General features: G+C 55.2%; 1 protein-coding gene and 1 pseudogene across 2 annotated transcripts in view; one reads left to right on the top strand and one right to left on the bottom strand.

Moving 5' to 3' along the window:
- Positions 1-24,334, top strand: part of LOC144673435 (uncharacterized) — a 107,120-nt pseudogene that overhangs the window by 4,936 nt on the left and 77,850 nt on the right. The window lies entirely within an intron of this gene.
- LOC144673445 (uncharacterized) lies at positions 534-16,802 on the bottom strand. Its single transcript, XM_078535279.1, has 2 exons — positions 16,679-16,802; positions 534-1,399 (listed from the first exon to the last, which is right to left on the bottom strand). The coding sequence occupies exons 1-2, from the start codon at positions 16,800-16,802 to the stop codon at positions 534-536; spliced, it is 990 nt and encodes a 329-aa protein (XP_078391405.1).

Genomic DNA, 24,334 nt, shown 5'->3' with positions numbered 1-24,334 from the left:
ATGTCACAGACAAAGGCAGTCATTTATATGAAATATCCTGTACACGCAGAAATGGAATTTCAAGATTTTATTTAGTGAAGAATTATAGAGAGTTGTAAAGAGAATTAAGAGTTAATTATACATGAGTCTAATTTACAATGTAGACTTTACATTATATTAAATTTCCATTGAGCTTAGAGCAAGTATTTAGCTGCTTGAAGTGCTGTCTGCACAATAATGATTGTCCAAACTGTCTGTCTGAAGCCTCCTTCCCCCTGCCCCACTCAACATCTCCTGTAACCCCCAGATTTTCACTCTAAGGTCACACCAAGTCTGAGTCATTAAAATGAGGCCTCACTGGGAAAGGTTTGGGAAATGCTGTATTAATAGACTCAGCACTTTGTGTTTAATACAAAGCTGTTTTATTTGAATTTTATCCACAACATTAACCCTTATATCTATCTGGAGTTTATTAACATCAGCAGAAATATACAGTAACGGACATGGTTCAGTCCTGGATGTGATTAACAGCAAAATCCACTTACTGTCGTTACTCATGAATTCGCTGGTGCATCAGCAGGTTGGGTGACTGAGTGAATCCCTTCCCACACTCGAAGCAGGTGAACTCGCTGGTGTCTGTGCAGTGTGGATGACTGAGTGAATCCCTTCCCACACTTGGAACAGGTGAATGGTCTCTCCCCAGTGTGAACTCGTTGGTGTCTGCGCAGTGTGGCTGACAGACTGAATTTGTTCCCACAGATGGAGCAGGTGAATGATCTCTCCCCAGTGTGAACTTGCTGGTGTCTCTGTCGTGTGGATAACTGAGTGAATCTCTTCCCACACTCAGAGCAGGTGAATGGCCTCACCCTAGTGTCAATTCGCTGGTGTCTCAGCAGTGTGGATGACTGAGTGAATCCCTTCCCACACTCGGAGCAGGTGAATGGTCTCTCTCCAGTGTGAGTGTGCTTGTGTATAGTGAGTTGATAAGATTGCCTGAACCCAGCCCCACAGTGAGAGCACCTGAACGGTCTCTCATCAGTGTGAACATGTTGATGCGACATCAGTTCCTGGGAACTTTTATAGCACTTCCCACAGTCTGGGCATTTAAAAGATCTCTCGTCAATGTGAACTCTCTGATGTGTCATTAGGTTCGCTGAACTAATGAATCCCTTCCCACACTTTGAGCAGGTGAATGGTCTCTCCCCAGTGTGAACTCGCTTGTGTGTCAACAGGGTAGATAACTGAGTGAATCCCTTCCTGCACATGGGGCAAGTGAATGGTCTCTCCCCAGTGTGAGTGCGTCGATGAGTTTCCAGCTCTGATGGGGATTTGAATCCCTTCCCACAGTCCTCACATTTCCAAGGTTTCTCCGGGTTGTGACTGCGCTTGTGTCTCGACAGGCCAGATGATTCGCTGAAGCCTCGTCCACACACAGAACACGTGTACAGTTTCTCCCCACTGTGAACGGTGCTTTTTCCTTCCATGTTTAAAATCCAATGATATTCAGGTTACGATAAATTAGCCGACTCCGTCAGATCCTGATGTGATGTTTGGTTTCAGTTTCCTGACTGCAAGTCCTCACCTTCTAATACCCTGTGAAATTGATTTAAAACAGTAAAAATGGAGTGAGAGAGAACCCACAAAAACACAAAGGCAGGTTGTGAAATTGAGCTGAATGAATCTGGGAATTTGTGGGGCCGGCACTAGGAAAAAGTGACCATGAAAACTGCTGGATTGTCATAAAAACCCAACTGGTTCACTAATGTCCCTCAGGGAAGGAAACCTGCAACCCAGTTTGGGCCTGTAGATGACTGTGCCCTCCACAGGAGGAGAGAGAGACAGACAGGGGTTGGCGTTGGGGGTGGGAGGGAGAGGAGAGAGAGACAGACAGGGGTCGGCGTTGGGGGTGGGAGGGAGAGGAGAGAGAGACAGACAGGGGTTGGCGTTGGGGGTGGGAGGGAGAGGAGAGAGAGACAGACAGGGGTTGGCATTGGGGGTGGGAGGGAGAGGAGAGAGAGAGAGACAGAGATGAGTGAGACAGCATGAAAAGGAGAGGGATAAAAACAAAAAGTGTTGGAAAATCTCTGCCGGTCTGGCAGCATCTGTTGAGAGAAAAACAGAGTTAACGTTTCGAACCCGTATGACACTTTTTTGGAATAGGTGAAGCAGAGGGGATTTACATTTCTACAACTCGACCAGACCTTTCATAGAATCTCCCAAACCCTCAACCTCCACCACCTACATGGACCAGGGTAGCAGGTGTATGTGAACATCATCACCTCCAAGTTGACTTGTCTGACATTCAGTACTGGATGAACAACATTTCCTGCATTTAAACACTGGGAAGAGTGAAGCTGTTATCTTCCGTCTCCGCTACAAACTCCACTCTAGATCCACTGGCTCCCTGCAACTGTCTGAGGCCGAGCCAGTCTGTTGAAAAATCTGTGTCACATTTGACCCTGACATGAGCTTCCAACCACAGATCCACATCATCACCAAGACCACCTATTTCCACCTCAGTAACATCGCCCGACTCCACCTCAGTCTCAGCTCATCTGCTGCTGAAACTCTCATCCATTCCTTTGTTCCCTCTAGACTTAACTATCCTAATGCATTCCTGGCCGGCCTCCCACATTCAACCTCCCTGTAATCTTGAGGTCATCCAAAACTCTGCTACATGTTGCACCAAGCCTTGTTCACCCATCACCCCTGTGCTCACTGACCACCAAAGACTCAGGGTTAAGAAACACCAAAATGTTAAATTCCTCTTCCATATTTTCAAATCCCTATCTATGGAATCTCCTCCAGTCTCACACCCTCCGAGATATCTGCGCTCCTCTATTCCAGCCTCCTGGGCATTCCTGATTTTAATTGTCCCACCTTCAGTGCCCGCGCCTTCAGCTGCCAAAGCCATGAGCTCTGGAATTTCCCTCTAAACCTCTCAATACTTTTCTCCTCCTTTAGGATACTCCTTAAAACCCTTTGATGAAACATTCGCTCACCTGCGCTCATGTCTTGTTATGTGGCTCAGTGTCGAATGTTTCTTTATAACATTCCTATCAATCACTTTGGAGCTTCCTATTACACAAAATGTGCAATCTAAATGCAAAGTGTTGTTGTTGATTTGGACATATATCACTGCCCCTTCATCATTACTGGGTGAATAACCTGTAACTCCTTACCGAGCAGCATTGTGGGAGCAGCTTCATCACACGGACTGCAGCGGTTCAAGAAGGTCAAATATCATCTTCTCCACAGGCAACTGGGGAATGGCAATATTTGCTGGTCTTGCTAGAGAAAGGACAGGGGAGGGACTAACTGATTTGCTCTTGCAGATAGCCAGCATGGGCACAATGGGCTGAATGGCCTCCGTCTGTATTGTAATCATTCAGTGATTCAGTGACTGGTTGAGAAAGGACCTACACTGGAGGCCAGAGACCAACTTCTGTAACCAACAGCCACCCTGATACAAACCGGCTCTTAATTGGTCCGTCTGTGTTTCTAGACTCGGTTCTGTGAGCAACGCCTGCAATAAAATAATAGCAAAATACTGCAGCTGCTGGAAATCTGAAATAAAAAGAGCAAATGCTGGAAATACTCAGCAGATCAGGCATCTGTCTCTGGGGGGAGAAACAGAGTAAACATTTCAGGGGGTGCAGGATGAATCAAGGGGAATAAAAATGGTGCAGAATTTGACGGTCAATAAAAGCTCAGAACTGGAAAAGGAATGGACGATAGCGCAGGAAAAACAATTCCTGACTATGAAAGATACTGTGGGAAGATAAAGCTGGTAAGAGAGCAGCACATGGTCGGGGGATGGGCAGTGGTGGACTTATTTAGACACAATCAGCAGAAGTAACAGTAAAATCCAAAATAGAGCTAAAATACACCCAATATTAGGAGCAGAGGAAGTTAGACAAAGGCAGAGAGGTGATCAGGGAGGGCAGAGGTGAAACAGAGCAATGGATGGACCTGGAATCAGATCCACAGTGAAGGAGCCACACCAGCCCCAGAGACATGGAACTTCTCACAGAGATGAGAATAAAACTAAAAGCTCTAAATTGTAGATGAATGATGAAAAATACTCAACTCTGAAACTGAAACTTTGAAAAACTCCCAAAATCACAGGGTGTCCAGGGGAGACAGAGGGGGTCCTGGTTGAGACCGAGGTGGTCCAGGGGGAGAAGGAAGGGGTCCGGGGGGAGACTGAGGGGGTCCAGGGGGAGATGGAGGGTGTCCGGGGGGCGTCTGATGGGGTCCAGGGAGAGACCGATGGGGTCCAGGGAGAGACCGATGGGGTCCGGGGGTAGACTGAGGGGGACAAGGGTGAGACTGAGGGTGTTCGAGGGGGAGACTGAGGGTCTCCAGGGGGAGACTGAGGGGGTCCGAGGAGAGACTGAGGGGGTCCAGGGGGAGATGGAGGGGGTCCAGGGGGAGACGGAGGGGGTCCAGGGGGAGATTGAGGGTGTCTAGGGGAGACTGAGGGTGTCCAGGGGGAGACTGAGGGGGACCAGGGGGAGACTGAGGTGGTTCGGGGGGAGACTGAGGGGGTCCGGGTGGAGACCGAGGGGGTCCGTGGTGAGACCGAGGGTGTCCGGGGTGAGACCGAGGGGGTCTGGGGTGAGACCGAGGGGGTCCGGGGGGAGACCGAGGGGATCGGGGGGGAGACTTAGGGTTTCTGGGGGGAGACCGAGGGGATCCGGGGGGGAGATCGAGGGGGTCCGGGGGTAGACCGAGGGGGTCCGGGGGGAGACTGAGGGGGTCCGAGGGGCGACTGAGGGGTTCCAGGGAGAGACGGAGGGGGTCCGGGAGGAGACTTAGGGGGTCCCGGGGGAGACTGAGGGGGGTCCACGGGGAGACTGAGGGTGTCCGGGGGGAGACTGAGGGTGTCCCGGGGGAGACTGAGGGGGTCCATGGGGAGACTGAGGGGGTCCGAGGGGAGACTGAAGGGGTCCAGGGGGAGACCGAAGTGCTCCAGGGGGAGACTGAGGGTGTCCAGGGGGAGACTGAGGGGGTCCAGGGGGAGACTGAGGGCGTCCAGGGGGAGACTGAGGGTGTCCAGTGGGGTGACCGAGGGGGTCCAGGTGGAGACTGAGGGTGTCCGAGGGGCGACTGAGGGGTTCCAGGGAGAGACTGAGGGGGTCCGGGGGGAGACTGAGGGGGTCCACGGGGAGACTGAGGGTGTCCGAGGGGAGACTGAAGGGGTGCAGGGGGAGACTGAGGGGGTCCTTGGGGAGACTGAGGGTGTCCAGGGGGAGACCAAGGTGGTCCAGGGGGAGACTGAGGGTGTCCAGTGGGAGACTGAGGGTGTCCAGGGGGAGACTGAGGGGGTCCAGGGGGAGACCGAGGGGGTCCAGTGGGGTGACCGAGGGGGTCCAGGTGGAGACTCAGGGTGTCCGAGGGGCGACTGAGGGGTTCCAGGGAGAGACAGAGGGGGTGCTTGGGGAGACTGAGGGTGTCCAGGGGGAGACTGAGGGGGTTCAAGGGGAGACTGAGGGTGTCCAGGGGGAGACTGAGGGTGTCCAGTGGGAGACTGAGGGTAACCAGTGGGAGACTGAGGGTGTCCAGGGGGAGACTGAGGGTGTCCGAGGGGAGACTGAAGGGGTCCAGGGGGAGACTGAGGGGGTGTTTGGGGAGACTGACGGTGTCCAAGGGGAGACTGAGGGGGTTCAAGGGGAGACTGAGGGTGTCCAGTGGGAGACTGAGGAGGGTCCAGGGGGAGACTGAGGTGGGGTCCAGGGGGTGACTGAGGGGGTCCAGGGGGGGACTGAGGGTGTCCGAGGGGAAACTGAGGGTGTCCAGGGGGGGACTGAGGGTGTCTGAGGGGGAGACCGAGGGTGTCCAGTAGGAGAATGAGGGTGTCCAGGGGGAGACTGAGGGGGTCCAGGGAGAGACCGAGGGGATCCGGGGGGAGAAGGAAGGGGACCGGGGGGAGATTGAGGGGGCCAAGGGGGAGATGGAGTGGTTCCGGGGGGAGACTGATGGGGTCCAGGTAGAGACCGACGGGTTCCGGGGGGAGACTGAGGAGGTCCAGGGGGAGACTGAGGGGGTCCGGGGGAGACCGAGGGGGTCCAGGGGGAGACTGAGGGTGTCCAAGGGGAGACTGAGGGGGTCCAGGGGAGACTGAGGGCGTCCAGGCGGAGACTGAGGGTGTTCGAGGAGGAGAATGAGGGTGTCCAGGGGGAGACTGAAGGTGTCCAGGGGAGACTGAGGGTGTCCAGGGGGAGACCGAGGGTGTTCGATGAGGAGAATCAGGGTGTCCAGGGGGAGACTGAGGGGATCCAGAGGGAGATGGAAGAGGACGGGTGGAGACAGATGGGCTCCAGGGAGAGACCGAGGGGGTCCAGGGGGAGACTGAGGGTGTTCGAGGGGGAGAATGAGGTTGTCCGGGGGAGACTGAGGGTGTCCAGGGGAGACTGAGGGGGTCCAGGGGGGGAAGGACGGGGACCGGGGGGAGACTAAGGGGGTCCAGGGTGAGACCGAGGGGGTCCGTGAGGAGAATGAGGTTTTCCAGGGGAGACTGAGGGGGCCAGGGGGGGAAGGACGGGGTCCGGGGAGAGACTGAGGGGGTCCGGGGGGAAAATGAGGGGGTCCAGGGGGAAAACTAGGGGGTCCGGGGAGAGACTGAGGGTGTCCAGGGGGAGACTGAAGGGGTCCGCGGGGAGACTGAGGGTGTCAAGAGGGAGGCCCCGGGGGTCCGGGTGGAGACCGAGGGGGTCCAGGGGGAGACTGAGGATGTTCAGGGGGAGATTGAGGGTGTCCAGGGGGAGAATGAGGGGGTCCATGGGGAGACCGATGGGGTCCATGGGGAGACCGATGGGGCCCGTGGGGAGACTGAGGGGGTCAAGGGGGAGAATGACGGGGTCCAGGGGGAGACCGAGGGGACCGGGGGGAGACCGAGAGGGTCCGGGGGGAGACTGAGGAGGACCAGGGGGAGACTGTGGGAGTTCGAGGGGGAGAATGTGGGTGTCCAGGGGGAGACTGAGGGTGTCCAGGGGGAGACTGAGGGGGTCCAGGGTGTCCAGTGGGAGACTGAGGGTGTCCATGGGGAGACCGATGGGGCCCGGGGCGAGACTGAGGGGGTCCGGGGGAAGACTGAGGGGGTCCGAGGGAAAAATGAGGGGGTCAAGAGGGAGAATGAGGGGTCCAGGGGGAGGCGAAGGGTGTTCGAGGGGGAGAATGAGGGTTTCCAGGGGAGACTGAGGGTGTCCAGGGGGAGACCGAGGTGGTCCAGGGGAAGAATGAAGGGGTCTGGGGGAGACTGAGGGTGTCCAGGGGGAGACTGAGGGGGACCAGGGGGAGACTGAGGTGGTTCGGGGGGAGACTGAGGGGGTCCGGGAGGAGACCGAGGGGGTCCGTGGTGAGACCGAGGGTGTCCGGGGTGAGACCGAGGGGGTCCGGGGTGAGACCGAGGGGGTCCGGGGGGAGCCCGAGGGGATCGGGGGGGAGACTTAGGGTTTCTGGGGGGAGACCGAGGGGATCCGGGGGGGAGATCGAGGGGGTCCGGGGGTAGACCGAGGGGGTCCGGGGGGAGACTGAGGGGGTCCGAGGGGCGACTGAGGGGTTCCAGGGAGAGACGGAGGGGGTCCGGGAGGAGACTTAGGGGGTCCCGGGGGAGACTGAGGGGGGTCCACGGGGAGACTGAGGGTGTCCGGGGGGAGACTGAGGGTGTCCCGGGGGAGACTGAGGGGGTCCATGGGGAGACTGAGGGGGTCCGAGGGGAGACTGAAGGGGTCCAGGGGGAGACCGAAGTGCTCCAGGGGGAGACTGAGGGTGTCCAGGGGGAGACTGAGGGGGTCCAGGGGGAGACTGAGGGCGTCCAGGGGGAGACTGAGGGTGTCCAGTGGGGTGACCGAGGGGGTCCAGGTGGAGACTGAGGGTGTCCGAGGGGCGACTGAGGGGTTCCAGGGAGAGACTGAGGGGGTCCGGGGGGAGACTGAGGGGGTCCACGGGGAGACTGAGGGTGTCCGAGGGGAGACTGAAGGGGTGCAGGGGGAGACTGAGGGGGTCCTTGGGGAGACTGAGGGTGTCCAGGGGGAGACCAAGGTGGTCCAGGGGGAGACTGAGGGTGTCCAGTGGGAGACTGAGGGTGTCCAGGGGGAGACTGAGGGGGTCCAGGGGGAGACCGAGGGGGTCCAGTGGGGTGACCGAGGGGGTCCAGGTGGAGACTCAGGGTGTCCGAGGGGCGACTGAGGGGTTCCAGGGAGAGACAGAGGGGGTGCTTGGGGAGACTGAGGGTGTCCAGGGGGAGACTGAGAGGGTTCAAGGGGAGACTGAGGGTGTCCAGGGGGAGACTGAGGGTGTCCAGTGGGAGACTGAGGGTAACCAGTGGGAGACTGAGGGTGTCCAGGGGGAGACTGAGGGTGTCCGAGGGGAGACTGAAGGGGTCCAGGGGGAGACTGAGGGGGTGTTTGGGGAGACTGACGGTGTCCAAGGGGAGACTGAGGGGGTTCAAGGGGAGACTGAGGGTGTCCAGTGGGAGACTGAGGAGGGTCCAGGGGGAGACTGAGGTGGGGTCCAGGGGGTGACTGAGGGGGTCCAGGGGGGGACTGAGGGTGTCCGAGGGGAAACTGAGGGTGTCCAGGGGGGGACTGAGGGTGTCTGAGGGGGAGACCGAGGGTGTCCAGTAGGAGAATGAGGGTGTCCAGGGGGAGACTGAGGGGGTCCAGGGAGAGACCGAGGGGATCCGGGGGGAGAAGGAAGGGGTCCGGGGGGAGATTGAGGGGGCCAAGGGGGAGATGGAGTGGTTCCGGGGGGAGACTGATGGGGTCCAGGTAGAGACCGACGGGTTCCGGGGGGAGACTGAGGAGGTCCAGGGGGAGACTGAGGGGGTCCAGGGGAGACTGAGGGCGTCCAGGCGGAGACTGAGGGTGTTCGAGGAGGAGAATGAGGGTGTCCAGGGGGAGACTGAAGGTGTCCAGGGGAGACTGAGGGTGTCCAGGGGGAGACCGAGGGTGTTCGATGAGGAGAATCAGGGTGTCCAGGGGGAGACTGAGGGGATCCAGAGGGAGATGGAAGAGGACGGGTGGAGACAGATGGGCTCCAGGGAGAGACCGAGGGGGTCCAGGGGGAGACTGAGGGTGTTCGAGGGGGAGAATGAGGTTGTCCGGGGGAGACTGAGGGTGTCCAGGGGAGACTGAGGGGGTCCAGGGGGGGAAGGACGGGGACCGGGGGGAGACTAAGGGGGTCCAGGGTGAGACCGAGGGGGTCCGTGAGGAGAATGAGGTTTTCCAGGGGAGACTGAGGGGGCCAGGGGGGGAAGGACGGGGTCCGGGGAGAGACTGAGGGGGTCCGGGGGGAAAATGAGGGGGTCCAGGGGGAAAACTAGGGGGTCCGGGGAGAGACTGAGGGTGTCCAGGGGGAGACTGAAGGGGTCCGCGGGGAGACTGAGGGTGTCCAGGGGGAGACTGAGGGGATCCAGGGGGAGATTGAGGGTGTCCAGGGGGAGATCGAATGTCCAGGGGGAGACTGGTGGTGTTCGAGGGGGATAATGAGGGTGTCCAGGAGGCAGACTGAGGGTGGACACGGGGAGACTGAAGTGGTCCGAGGGGAGACTGAGGGTGTCCGAGGAGAGACTGAGGGGGTCCGGGGGGAGAATGAGGGGTTCCAGGGGGAGACTGAGGGGGTCTAGGGGGAGACTGAGGGGGTCCGGGGTGAGACTGAGGTGGTCCGGTGGGAGACTCAGGGTGTCCGAGGGGAGACTGATGGGTTCCGGGGGGAGACCGAGGGGGGTCCGGGGGAGACTAAGGGTGTCCACGAGGTGACTGAGGGGGTCCAGGGGGAGACTGAGGGGGTCCGCGGGGACACCAAGGGTGTGCAGGGGGAGACCGAGTGTTACCAGGGGGAGTCTGAGCGTGTCCAGCGGGAGACTTGGGGTGTCCAGTGGGAGACTGAGGGGGTCCGGGGGGAGACTGAGGGGGTCCGGGGGGAGACTGAGGGGGTCCGGGGGGAGACTGATGGGGGTCCAGGGGGAGATTGAGGGGGTCCGAGGGGAGACTGAGGCTGTTCGAGGGGGAGACGGAGGGTGTCCAGGGGGAGACTGAGGGTTTCCATGGGGTGCCTGAGGTGTTCCAGAGGGAGACCGAGGGTATCCAGGGGGAGACTGAGGCTGTCCAGGGGGAGACTGAGGGAGTCCGGGGGGAGACTGAGGGGGTCCAGGGGGAGACCGAGGGTGTCCAGGATGAGACAGAGGATGTCCAGGGGGACACTGAGGGTGTCCAGGGCAGGAGACTGAGGGTGTCCGGGGGGGAGACTGTGGGGGTCCGGGGGGAGACCGAGTAGGTCCGGGGGTAGACTGAGTGGTTCCAGGGGGAGACTGAGGGGGTCCAGGGGGAGACCGAGGGGGTCCGGGGGGAGACTGAGTCGGTCCAGTGGGAGACTGAGTGGGTCAAGGGGGAGACCGAGGGTGTCCGGTAGGAGACCGAGGGAGTCCGGGGGGAGACCGAGAGGTCCGGAATGAGACAGAGGGTGCCCAGGGGGAGACTGAGGGTGTTCGAGGGGGTCCGGGGAGAAACCCAGGGTGTCCAGGGGGAGATTGAGGGGGTGCAGGAGGAGACTTAAGGTGTCCAGCGGGAGACTGAGGGCGTCAAGAGGGAGGCCCCGGGGGTCCGGGTGGAGACCGAGGGGGTCCAGGGGGAGACTGAGGATGTTCAGGGGGAGATTGAGGGTGTCCAGGGGGAGAATGAGGGGGTCCATGGGGAGACCGATGGGGTCCATGGGGAGACCGATGGGGCCCGTGGGGAGACTGAGGGGGTCAAGGGGGAGAATGACGGGGTCCAGGGGGAGACCGAGGGGACCGGGGGGAGACCGAGAGGGTCCGGGGGGAGACTGAGGAGGACCAGGGGGAGACTGTGGGAGTTCGAGGGGGAGAATGTGGGTGTCCAGGGGGAGACTGAGGGTGTCCAGGGGGAGACTGAGGGGGTCCAGGGTGTCCAGTGGGAGACTGAGGGTGTCCATGGGGAGACCGATGGGGCCCGGGGCGAGACTGAGGGGGTCCGGGGGAAGACTGAGGGGGTCCGAGGGAAAAATGAGGGGGTCAAGAGGGAGAATGAGGGGTCCAGGGGGAGGCGAAGGGTGTTCGAGGGGGAGAATGAGGGTTTCCAGGGGAGACTGAGGGTGTCCAGGGGGAGACCGAGGTGGTCCAGGGGAAGAATGAAGGGGTCTGGGGGAGACTGAGGGGGTCCAGGTTGAGACCGAGCGGGTCCGGGGGGAGACTGAGGGTGTCCGGGGGAGGGAGACCAAGGATGTCCAGTGGGAGACTGATGGAGGTCCATGGGGAGACTGAGGGGGTCCGAGGGGAGACTGAGGCTGTTCGAGGGGAAGATGGAGGTTGTCCGGGGGGAGACTGAAGTTTTCCAGGGGGTGATTGAGGGGGTCCAGAGGGAGACCGAGGGGGTCCGGGGGGAGACTGAGGGGGTCCGCGGGTAGACTGAGTCGTTCCAGGAGGAGACTGACGGGGTCCAGGGGGAGACTGAGGGGGTCCGGGGGGAGACCGAGGGGGTCCGGGGGGAGACCGAGGGGGTCCGGGGGGAGACCGAGGATGTTCAGGGGGAGATTGAGGGTGTCCAGGGGGAGAATGAGGGTGTCCAGGGGGAGAATGAGGGGGTCCAGGGGGAGCCTGAGGGTGTCCAGTTGGAGACTGAGGGTGTCCAGGGGGAGAATGAGTGGGTCCATGGGGAGACCAAGGGTGTCCAGGGGGAGCCTGATGGTGTCCAGTTGGAGACTGTGGGTGTCCAGGGGGAGACCGAGGGCGTCCAGGGGGAGACTGAGGGTGTTCGAGGTGAGCCCGTGGGTGTCCAGGGGGAAACTGAGGGTATTTCAGGGGGAGACAGAGGGTGTCCAGTGGGAGACTGAGGGTGTCCGAGGGGAGATTGAGTTTGTCCAAGGGGAGACTGAGGGTGTCCAGGTGGAGACTGAGGGTGTCCAGGGGGTGACTGAGGTTGTCCGGTGGGGGAGACTGAGGGTGTCCGAGGGGAGATTGAGGTTGTCCAAGGGGAGACTGAGGGTGTCCAGGTGGAGACTGAGGGTGTCCAGGGGGTGACTGAGGTTGTCCGGTGGGGGAGACTGAGCGGGTCCAGTGGGGGACTGAGGGGATCTAGTGGGAGACCGAGGGTGTCCGGTGGGGGAGACTGAGGGGGTCAGGGGGAGACTGAGGGTGTCCGAGGAGACAGAGGGTGTACAGGGGGTGAGAGAGGGTGTCCAGGGGGAGACTGAGGGGGTCCAGGGAGAGACTGAGGATGTCCAGGGGAGTCTGAGGGTGTCCAGTTGGAGACTGATGGTGTCCAGGGGGACACCGAGGGGGTCTGGGAGGAGACCGAGGGGGTCCGGGGGAGACTGAGGGTGTTCGAGGGGAAATTGAGGTTGTCCAAGGGGACACTGAGGGTGTCCAGGGGGAGACTGAGGGTGTCCAGGGGAAGATTGAGGGTGTCCAAGGGGAGACTGTGGGTGTTCGAGGGGGAGACCGACTGGGTCCGGGGGGAGACCGAGGGGGTCCGGGGGGAAAATGAGGGGGTCAGGGGGGAGAATGAGGGTATCCAGGGGAGACTGAGGGTGTCCAGGGGGAGACCGAGGTGGTCCAGGGGGAGAAGGAAGGGGTCCAGGGGGAGACTGAAGTGGACCAGGGGGAGACTTTGGGGTTCTAAGGGAAGTCTGAGGGGGTCCGGGGGAGACTGAGGGTGTCTACGGGAGACTGAGGGGGTCCAGGGGGAGAAGGAAGGGGTCCAGGGGGAGACTGAAGTGGACCAGGGGGAGACTTTGGGGTTCTAAGGGAAGACTGAGGGGGTCCGGGGGAGACTGAGGGTGTCTACGGGAGACTGAGGGGGTCCAGGGGGAGACCGAGGTGGTCCAGGGGGAGAAGGAAGGGGTCCGGGGGAGACTGAGAGGGTCCAGGGGGTGAGACAGAGGGGCTCCAGGGGAAGACCAAGGGTGTCCAGGGGGAGACTGAGTGGGTCCGAGGGGTGACCAAGGGTGTCCAGGGGGAGACTGAGGGGGTCCGGGGAGAGACCGAAGGTGTCCAGGGGGAAACTGAGGGGGTTCCAGGGGGTGACTGAGGGGTTCCAGGGGGAGACTGAGGGGGGTCCAGGGGGACACTGAGGGGGGTCCAGGGGGAGACTGATGATGTCCAGGGGGAGACTGAGAAGTTCCAGGGGGAGACTGAGGGTGTCCACGGGGAGACTGAGTGAGGTCTAGGGGGAGACTGAGGGGATCCAGGGGGAGGCTGAGGGGGTTTGGGCGGGGACTGAACGGGTCCGGGGGGAGGCTGAGGAGATCCAGGGGGAGGCTGAGGGGGTTTGGGCGGGGACTGAACGGGTCCGGGGGGAGGCTGAGGGGGTCCGAGGGGAGACTGAGTGGGTCCGGGGGGAGACTGAGGGGGACCAGCAGGTGACTGAGGGTTTTCGAGGGTGCGACTGAGGGTGAAAAGGGTGAGACTGAGGGTTTTCGAGGGGGAGACTGAGGGTGTTCGAGGGCGAGACCGCGGTTGTCCGGGGGGAGACTGAGGGTGTCCATGGGGAGACTGAGGGCGTCCAGGGAGAGACCGAGGTGGTCCGGGGGGAGACCCAGGGGGTCCGATGGGAGACCCAGGTGGTCCAAGGGGAGACTGAGGGGGTCCGGCGGGAGACCGAGGGGGTCCGGGGGGTGAATGAGGGTGTCCAAGGCATGACTGAGGGTGTCCAGGGGGATACTGAGCGGGTCCAGGGGGTGACTGAGGGGGTCCAGGGGGAGACTGAGGGTGTCCAGGGGGAAACTGAGGGTGTTTGAGGGGGAGACTGACGGTGGTCGAGGGGGAGAAGGAGGGTGTGCACGGGGAGACTGAGGGTGTCCAGCGGGAGACCGAGGGGGTCCAGAAGGAGACTGAGGGTGTCCAGGGGGAGATCGAGGGGGTCCAGCGTGAGACCGAGGGTGTCCAGGGGAGACTGAGGGTGTCCGGGGAGGAGACCGAGTGTGTCCGGGGGGAGACTGAGGGTGTCCAGGTGGAGACCGAGGGTTTCCTGGGGGAGACCAAGGGGGTCGAGGGGGAGACCGAGTGGGTGCAGGGGGTGACCGAGGAGGTCCGGGGGGAGATCGAGGTGGTCCGGGGGGAGACCGAGGGTGTCCGGGTGGAGATTGAGAGTGTCCAGGGGGAGACTGAGGGGGTCGAGGGGGAGACTGAGGTTGTACAGGGGGAAACTGAGGGGGTCCGAGGGGTGACCGAGGTTGTCCAGGGGGAAACTGTGTGGGTCCGGGGAGAGACCGATGTTGTCCAGGGGGAAACTGAGGGGGTCCGAGGGGAGACCAAGGGTGTCCAGGGTTAGACTGAGCGGTTCCGGGGGGAGACTGAGAGGGTCCAGGGGGAGACCGAGGGTGTCCAGTGGGAGACTGAGGGTGTCCAGGGGGAGACTGCGGGTGTCCGTGGGGAGACTGAGGGTTTCCAGGGGGAGACTGAGGGTGTCCAGGGGGAGACTGAGGGTGTCCAGGGGGAGACCAACGATATCTGGGGGGAGACTGAGGGTGTTCGAGCGGGAGAATGAGGGTGTTCGAGGGGGAGACCGCGGGTGTCCAGGGGAGACTGAGGGTGTCCAGGGGAGACTGAGGTGGTCCAGTGTGAGACTGAGTGTGTCCGGGGGGAGACTGAGGAGGTCCAGGGGGTGACTGAGGGGGTCTGGGCGGAGACTGAGGTGGTCCGAGGGTTTTCGAGGTAGAGAATGAGGGTGTCCGAGGGGAGACCAAGGGGGTCCAGGTGGAGACTGAAGGGGTCCAGGGGGTGATTGAGGGTGTCCGGGGGGGAGACTGAGGGTGTCCAGGGGGAGACTGATTTGTCCAGGGGGAGTCTGAGGGTGTCCAGGGGGAGAATGGGGGTGTCCAGGGGGAGGCTGAGGTGGTGTGGGGACAGACTGAGGGGGTCCGAGGGGAGGCTTAGGGGGTCCAGGGGGAGACTGAGGGGTTCCAGGGGGAGACCGAGGGGGCCCAGGGGGAGACCGAGGGGGTCCAGGGGGAGACCGAGGGTGTCCAGGGGGAGAATGAGGGTGTCCAGGGGGAGACCGAGGGCGTCTGGGGACAGGCTGAGGGCGTCTGAGGGGAGACTGAGGGGTCCAGGGGGTGACTGAGGGGGTCCAGTGGGAGACCGAGAGGGTCCAGGGTGAGTCTGAGAGGGTCCAGGGGTAGACTGAGGATGCCCAGGGGGAGACTGAGGGGGGTCCAGGGGGAGATTGAGGGTGTCCAGGGGGAGTCTGAGGGGGTCTAGGGGGAGACTTATGATGTGAAACCACAGTCCTCTCTCCCACTGAGATACTGATCCTTCCAACATAGAGGAATTTGGGGCAAGAGTGGTTTTGATGCTCAGATTTTCTCTGTTTCCATATGATCAGATTGATTGAGAAGCACTGGGGAAGGTGAGAGGAAGATTTACAGGAATTTTGCCAGAACTGGAAAGTTATGTCAATCCACAGAGATTTAACAGGTTGAAAAATGTTTTGTTGAGGAAAATGAGTAAGGGATGACCTGACCGAGGCCTTTAAGATAATGAGAGGGTTTGACATGGTAGATAAGTGGAAGATGTTTCCACTTGTGAATGAATGAGAATAAACATAAGTTAGTCACAAATAAATCTAATGTCCATTTCATAAGCAACTTCATTAACCACAAATAAAGCATAAAATGCTGGAAACATACGTCACATCTAGGAGCATCTGTGAATTGAGAAACAGTATTAACTTTTCAAGTCTGTTCACTGATGCAGTGCAATTGTGATGTAAAGTCATAGCCTATGTTTAGCTCTTCACAGACACTATCAGATCTGATGAAAATTCCAGCATTTTCTGTTTTTATTTCAGATTTATAGACCAGATTTTCTCCAACTGTAGTCGGTTAAGAATGTAGAACTCATGATCAAAAGAGCTTGAGATCCCCGTGTGAGCTAGAAACTCATGGGCAAAATCACACCATGAAAAGATCATTCACTGGCTGAATTGCTGGCAGTGCAGAGTTTAAATGTTCTGTGCATGGGAAGAAAAGCCATTTGTTCACACCGCCTGCTGAGGCTCCAGTGAGTTAAGATCTAACTGTAGGAGTTTGTTCTGCTGTTCATTACATCCAGGAGAGAATTATGATGGAGCCATATTGAATTTAATTAATAATTTTATATCAAAAACAAAAATACCTGGAAAAACTCAGCAGGTGTGACAGCATCCACGGAGAGGAACACAGTTAACGTTTCGAGTCCGTATGACTCTTCAACAGAACTAATTATTCTATTTTTCCTTAGTTTTGTTGAAGAGTCATACGGACTCGAAACGTTAACTGTGTTCCTCTCCGCAGATGCTGTCAGACCTGCTGAGTTTTTCCAGGTATTTTTGTTTTGGATTTCCAGCATCCGCAGTTTTTTGCTTTTATAATAATTTTATATCTTGGCCCTGTGGCTCCATTCGTCATCGGATCCCAAAACATAATTTTCTATTTAACAAAGGAGGTTTTCAATGGCGGCGGACGTACCCAGCATTCAATGGGAGTCAGGATGTGCCCTCGCTGCGAGCTCCTCGCGCAGGCGCAGTACCGCTAATCGGTTGGAACATGCGCATTGCAGACTCCGACCAGAGCATGCGCAGTGCGGTCTGTACCTGGAGCTGTTCGAAGGGGCTGGGAAGTGACGAATACGAGGGAGTAAATAGAGCCGGTGAGTGGGGAGGAATGGAGGCGGCAGAATGGGCGGGGAGGCTTCATGAACATCTAGTGAAGGCCCGAAACTGCGAAATGAAGCGACCAGTCCCGCGGTTGCACCGAATGGGACGACGACAAAAACTGTGGCCCGAGTCTCCGCTCGGAGACAGACCCGGGGTAACGGCCGCCATCTTTCTCGGGACAATGTGCAGCAAGGCGCATGCGCGGTCATCCTGGTCCAGGTAGCAGGAGGAGAGAATGTTGTGCATTTCTATCCTGGTCTGACAGGGATGGATTTTGGAAACTCCTTTTACAGGGGGTTAGAAGGAGAAGATTTACACACAGCAAACTCAAACCAAGAGGAATGTTTGCCTCTTCTCAATATCCATCCTGAACTGATAGTAATGGATTTTGTAAATTTCTCTTACGAGTTCCTAGGAGTGGAAGATTGACAAATGGGAAACTCAAACCAAAATCACATCAAGATCTGACAGAGTCAGAAATTCACAGCAATCTCTCTTCCTGCCCCCGGGCCAGGATGACCATGCATGTGCCCTGCTGCACATTTCCCCCAATAAAGATGTCGGCTGCTTGGTTTCATCTCAAAAATAGCCTGAAAGGAATACTTTATTGGAAGTTACAAAGTAAAGCAAACTGATTTTCAGAATATTAAGCTTCAGCCCAGTTACAAGGATTATTAACATCAGCAGAAACAGACCTAAACTGTCAGAAAGAACATGGTTCAGTCCTGGATGTGATTAACAGCAGCAAAAACAGCAGAAACCCACTCCTGCTGTCACTTGTGAACTCGCTGGTTTCTCAGCAGTTGGACTATCAATTAAATCCCTTCTCATACACGGAGAAGGTGAGTGGCCTCTCCCCAGTGTGAACTCCCTGGTCTGTGTCTTGGAGATGATTGTTTTCCCATATACACCAGCTGCTGTTGTCCTTCCAGGTGGTGAGGAGTGTAGTTTGGCAGAATCTGTCAACATTCTTGTTGAGCTGCAGTTGGATGAAGTCCATCTTGTTTTCCTCCATTGCTCTCTCTCCTTCTCTCATGTTCTCTCTCTCTATCTCCTCTCACAGATCACAGAGTCTTGTATAGGCCCAGACCGAGTGGCAGGTTCCATTCCCTGAAGGACATTAGTGAACCAGTTGGGTTTTTATGACAATCCAGCAGTTTCCATGGTTTCTTTTTCCTAGTGCCGGCCTCACAAATTCCCAGATTCATTCAGCTCAATTTCATAACGTGCCATTGTGTTTTTGTGGGTTCTCTCTCACTCCCTTTTTTCTGTTTTAAATCAATTTCACAGGGTATCAGAAGGGGAGGATTTACAGTCAGGAAACTCAAATCAAACATCAGATAAGACCGGACAGATGCATTCTATTCATTTGGATCAGAATATCATTGGATTTTGAACATGGAAGTAAAAGGCACCGTTCACAGTGGGGAGAAACCGTACACGTGTTCTGTGTGTGGACGAGGCTTCTGTCAATCATCTGGCCTGTCTAAACATAAGCGCAGTCACACTGGAGAGAAGCTGTGGAAATGTGGGGACTGTGGGAAGGGATTCAATTACCCATCTGACCTGGAAACTCATCGGCGCAGTCACACAGGGGAGAGGCCATTCACCTGCTTGCAGTGTGGGAAGGGATTCACTCAGTCATCTGCCCTGCTGAGACACCAGCGAGTTCACAAGCAACTACAGTGAGTGGATATTGCTGTTAATCACATCCAGGACTGAACCATGTTCATTTGGGTCTGTTTCTACTGATGTTAATAAACTCCAGTCCAGTTATAAGTTTTAATATTCTGGCCAAAATTCAAATACATTAGCTTTGTTTTAAACACCGTGTGTCGAGTCTTTTTAATATCTCCAACACAAGTTAGTTCCTTTTGAAGGGCTCTCCCTCTCTCCTGTCTCCTCCATCCTCACCTCCAACAACAAGTGTGAAGAGCTCATGGAACTTCTTTGTCATTAAGATTGAGACAATCCGATCAGCTGCCTCTGCTACTTCCCTCCCTCCCACAAGCCCACCAGGACAAACTGTCTCTAAAATTCCCCCTTGTCCGAGCCCTGAACCCACACCTTTCCCCATTTTCCCTTCCATCTCCCATCATGCCCTCTCAGTGCTCATCTTGTCCATGAGACCCACCTTCTGCTGTACTGACCCCACTCTCACTGAATGACTGACCACCCAACTTCCCCGTATTCACTAATATTGTTAATGGTTCGTTCTCTAAGGTACTGTCCCTCTCTGCTCCAAATATCCAATCATCACCCCTTCCTCAAAAAAACAAACGTTTGTACCCACTGTCCTTTGCAAACTACTGCCCCATCTCCAAAATCCCTCTCCTCTCTACACTGTTGGAAGATGCTGTCACTTCCCAAATACTGGGATTCTCAGTGTGAACAGGGTGGGATGTGTTTGGAGACAGGATGTCCCAGTTCTCCACCCTGGGATTCTCAATGTGAACAGGGTGGGATGTGTTTGGAGACAGGATGTCCCAGTTCTCCACCCTGGGATTCTCAGTGTGAACAGGGTGGGATGTGTTTGGAGACAGGATGTCCCAGTTCCCCACCCTGGGATTCTCAATGTGAACAGGGTGGGATGTGTTTGGAGACAGGATGTCCCAGTTCTCCACCCTGGGATTCTCAGTGTGAACAGGGTGGGATGTGTTTGGAGACAGGATGCCCCAGTTCTCCACCTTTAAAGGGACAGGAAGAGGACCAGCTGGGCTGAATGACGCTGCTTTATGACATCATTGCAGTGCCAAGTAACCATTCTCCCTGCGCCCTGCTCATTATGGGCTGGCTTTAGCTCAGTGCTGTTACAGGACGGGAAACAGGAGGGATTTCGAGTCATGTGGAGCTCAGGATTAATGGGGAGAGATACAGGATCAATTTCTACCTGACTGAGTGAGAAATGTCATTGTCCCGGACACTCCCTGTCCCTTGGTATCTGTATCCGCGGGACAGGCTGATGGGTTTACTCTGTATCTAATCCGTGCTGTATTTGATTGGAGAGTGTTTGAGTCTGACAGTTGTTGTTGACCTCGATGTTGATGAGATAAAACCATCAGCTTCCCCCCTGGACACAGATCCTAAAGGACAAGGAGTGTCTGGAATATTTTGGATCATGTCCTTGGTCCAGTTTTGAACTTTATCACATCTTCTCTCATCTTGCTTAGTTCTAATGAAAAGACCCCCAGTTTCTCCAGTCTCTCCATCTGGGAAAGAGAAATTGGATTTAAGTTAGAAACACAAACAGGAGCTTCACAGCAGACAGGTCACCATGAGAAAACATTTCATTCCACAGCCAGTTGTTATCATCTGGAATACACTGTCTGAAAGTTTGGTGGGAGCAGGTTCAACAGCAACTTTCAAAAGGGAATTGGAGAAATGCTTGAAGGAAAACATTGACAGGGCCATGGGGAATCAGTAGGGGAGTGACTATTCAGATCGCTCTTCCAAAGAGCTGGCAAAGGCACAATGGGCTGAATGGACCCCTTTTTAGCTGGAGGTTCTCATCTGTGGTGTCATCTGTGAATCTACCCTGCACCCTCTCCATGGCCTTGACATCATTCCTGTTACAAGATGCCCAGGATTTGACTCAATATTCTAAATGCAGCTTAACCAATGATTTACAAGTTAATTTTATAAAGAAAAGTGGAGTAACAGGTTCAAACAGCATTTTAAACTTGCCCTTCAAACTTAAAGATCTGAGTATCTGAACCCCTTGTAACATGGCTAAAATACTTTGAGGTAAATTCTCTGATATAACATGTGTTATGGGATAGAGAAGTTTAGTCTGAGTTAGAAACTCAAACAGGCTCTTCACTGCAGACAGGTCACCATGGCAACACTGATAAGACATTCCATTGCACAGAATCAGCTCATTGGAAACTCGAATCAGATCAGGGAAAAGGACAGAGTTTGTCTGTTATTAACCACAATATAAACTGAAACCAGAGTGAGGAACAGAATAGATCAGATTATAATGTGTGATGTTTATCCCTATAATTGTGTAACTATCATAAATAACAGAATTAGCAGTTGGCAGGGGAGTTTTTGGAGAATGAGAACATTCCTGAAGAAAAGTAACTGTTGGGAACCAGGGAATGTCTCCTTGTAAATCACGGGTTAGAGAAATTCCAGCTGTCTTTTCCTCACTTCCTGTCAAAACCCAGCAGGGAAGCCAAAGAAGATTCAGGGGCCAGAGCTGCATCACCACAGGTTATAAAAGTGAGGGGACACTGATGTAAGGGGGCAGTCGGGACTGAAGACACCGGAGATCAAGCTCAGAGTGCCCGAGGTTCCATCCAGCGGGCTGACCTCGTGTAAGTGACTGTGGACACACGGGACTTGCATATTTACTCTGATTGATGGATCAATATAATATACGGTAGAGGACAGAGAATCTGCTCAGCTTGTATTTCTTTAAAAGTTACTAAAATTGTTGACACTGGACTCTGAAATCTATTGATTTACGAAGACATATTGTTAGCTGGAATCACCCACCTCTTTACTGTTCTGACCCTCTACTCCCTTTAAACTGTTCCCATTCACAAATATCAAGGGGAATTTTTGACTGATTATGGAGCGCCTGTAAATGGAGAAGAAATTGGAACCAGTCAGAGAACGTCTGTAAATGGAGGAGAAATTGTGATGGTCGAAGGAGAGTCTGTAACTGAACAGCAATGTGACTTGTCAGGGAGGGTCTGTAAATGAACAGCAATGTAAATGAGCAAGAAATGGTGTGGTCAGAGTGTGTCTGTACAGGAAGTAGAAATGGTCACAGAGAGCCCTTGGTTAGTTATGGGAAATTTTGGAGTTGGATGGAGTTGAGAGGGAGGAACATAGTGATAGGCTAAAGGGATAGATGGAGAGAGTGAGAGAGAGAGAATAAAAGAGAGAGAGAGGGAGAGAGAGACCAAAAACTAATTAAAGAGGAGAAAAGGAGTCAGATTCCATGTGGCAGATAAACAGAATTTTTTTTAAGTATATACTGCTTTGACAGTTAGTGGTCTTAGAAAAGAAAAAACAGCTGATGTCTGATCAGGAAAGAGGAAGCTGGTTGAGGGGCTGCAGTTAGTTTAATACAATCTCAGTAAATGGAGTGATACACAGACCAGCCTCCCATGCGGGTGAGCGGCAGCAGCAAGAACCACATGAAAACAGGAGATTGTGGAAGGTCCAGCAATGTCAGGATCCAAGAATACAGGACCAACAGAGGTTATTCAGCCTATCAAGTCTGTACCAGCTCAAAGACCAACCCAGTTCATCCCACTCCCCCTCTTTCCCCGTACCCCCCAGTTGTTAACCCAAACAAAGGCCTGAAAGGTTGACTCTTTCTCCACAGATGTTTCCTGAGCAGCTGAGTATTTCAAACATTTTCTGTTTGATTCTTGGGAAATGAGTTTGTTGAAGAAACAACCCCAACCACCTGCCCTCACGCATCAAATATAAAATTAGTAAGCAAACACCGACCCCCCCCCAACCAATATAAAAGGAGTTTTGTTTTAGAAACAAATATTTCTGTACAGGCTTTTCATTCTTGGTGTGTGGGCATTGGTAGCAAGTCTATTAATTATATTGTGCATCCCCATTTAGTCTTTGTGCAGGTACTGATGTGCCACCTTCTCCTTGACCCACTGTCTAGTGAAGGTGCTCCCACAAGGTCAGGACGTAAAATCCTGCGATCCACCATTTTCACTCAGCGATAAAGGAGCAGTAAGAATATGCACAAGACAGGATGGTGTGTGACTTGGATGGAAAGATGGGAATAAGAGTGTTCCCCAGCATCTGCTACATTTCTCCTTCTACGTGGCGTAAACCTTAGGGTTTGGAGGTTCCATAAAATTTCGTTTGTGTTGCTGATGTATAAAATCCTTCGTCATTACCTTGTCCCATCTCCCTCTCTCTCTCCTCATGTATGGACACAGACCAGGTGGCAGGTTCCACTCCCGTGATCTTGCAGGCTGTATCAATTGAATTAATAATAATATATGGTTGGCACCAATCATAATCGGAGCTCGGAATATGATTTTGTATTCAAGAACGTCACGGTACGATGGCGCTGCAGTTACCCAGCATTCACCGAGAGGCAGAATATGCTCTATCTTCACTGCGGGAGAACATTGCGCAGGTGCAGTTCCAGTCTATGGCCCGAGCATGCGCATTGTCAGGTTTTGGCCGGAGCATGCGCAGTTGCGGTGCAGGGAGGAGAGCAGAAGCAGAGTGGACCCAGCGGGCAGGTGAAGGCGAATGGAACTGGCCAGCGGGTGGGACGCCTTCATAAATATACACTGCAGGCCTCAAACTACGAATAAGAAGCTTCCGATTCCCCGTTTGCTCCGTTTTGGCGACGGCGGCGTTTGTCACGATATCAGATCTGATTGATGCCATCTTTTTGGGACGCACACAGATCTGCGCATGCGCAGCCACCATATTTATAGGTACAATGGGCAGCAGTGCGCATGCGCGGTCGCCATCATTTTAGGGGGCAATGGGCAGCAGCTGTGACCACAATTGGAGCAATTAAAATTAGGAATTGTCAGCAATCCGGAATTAGAGAAAGTGAAGATATCTGGGGGGGACTAAGAGACTGGAGGAGATTACAAAGGAATGGATGAGAGTTTCAGCAGCAGATGAGCTGAGACTGGGGTGGAGTCGGGCGATGTTACTGAGGTGGGAATAGGTGGTCTTGGTGATGATGTGGATCTGTGGTTGGAAGCTCATCTTGGGGTGAAATATTTCACCATGGTTGTGAACAGTCTGGTTCAGTCTCAGACAGTTGTCAGTTAGAGGGATGGAGTCGGTGACTGGGGAGTGGAGTTTGTAGTGGGGACTGAAGACAATGTTCAGTCTTCCCAATATTTAAATGAAGGAAATTTCTGTTCATTCAGGACTGGATGTCAGACAAGTCAGGACAGTGTGTTAGTTGAAGGGGAACTTGGAGGTGACGGTGTTCGCATACACCTGCTACCCTAGATCTTCTAGCACGTGGAGGTTGAGGATTCGGAAGATTCTGTCAAAGTTCTGGTTGAGTTGTAGAGATATAAAATCCCCCTGCTTTACCGGGTGCCTCTACCACCTCTCTCATTCTTGCTCTCTTCCCAGAGGGTCCATAGTCTTGTGTACACCCAGACCGGGTGGTAGGTTCCCTTCCCTGAAGGACATTAGTGAACCAGTTGGGTTTTTATGACAATCCAGCAGTTTTCATGGTCACTTTTTCCCAGTGTCGGCCCCACAAATTCCCAGGTTAAATAAGCTCAATTTCACAACCTGCCTTTGTGTTTTTGTGGGTTCTCTCTCTCTTCCTTTTTTTCTGTTTTCAATCAATTCCACAGGGTATTATAAGAGGAGGATTTGCAGTTGGGAAACTGAAGCCAAACATCACATCAGGATCTGACGGAGCCGCCCAATTTATCGTAATCTCAATATCATCAGATTTTGAACATGGAGGGAAAAAGCACCGTTCACAGTGGGGAGAAACCGTACATGTGTTTTGTGTGTGGATGAGGCTTCAGCTGATCATCTGGCCTGTCAAAAATGTATGCAGTTACAGCCGAGAGAAACTATCGAAATGTGGGGATTGTGGGAAGGGATTCAATTACCCGTTTGAGCTAGAAGCAGATCGATGCACTCACACTGTGGAGAGACCATTCATCTACTCCAAGTGTGGGAAGAGACTCAGTCTCTCATCCAATCTGCTGAAG

Source organism: Cetorhinus maximus, unplaced genomic scaffold, assembly GCF_964194155.1.
Source record: "Cetorhinus maximus unplaced genomic scaffold, sCetMax3.hap1.1 HAP1_SCAFFOLD_366, whole genome shotgun sequence".
In the NCBI taxonomy this organism is placed as follows: domain Eukaryota; kingdom Metazoa; phylum Chordata; class Chondrichthyes; order Lamniformes; family Cetorhinidae; genus Cetorhinus; species Cetorhinus maximus.
The sequence above is the reverse complement of the archived record's forward strand: the minus strand, read 5'-3'. Positions and strand labels throughout refer to the sequence as shown.

What these genes read in the sequence shown, in the direction of transcription:
- LOC144673445 (XM_078535279.1), bottom strand. Translation starts at nt 16,802, where the DNA reads ATGGCGGCCGTTACCCCGGGTCTGTCTCCGAGCGGAGACTCGGGCCAC. An exon ending in GTTTCGGGCCTTCACTAGAT is followed by an intron (nt 1,400 to 16,678) that starts GTTCATGAAGCC and finishes TGTGTGGACGAG; the next exon opens with GCTTCAGCGAATCATCTGGC.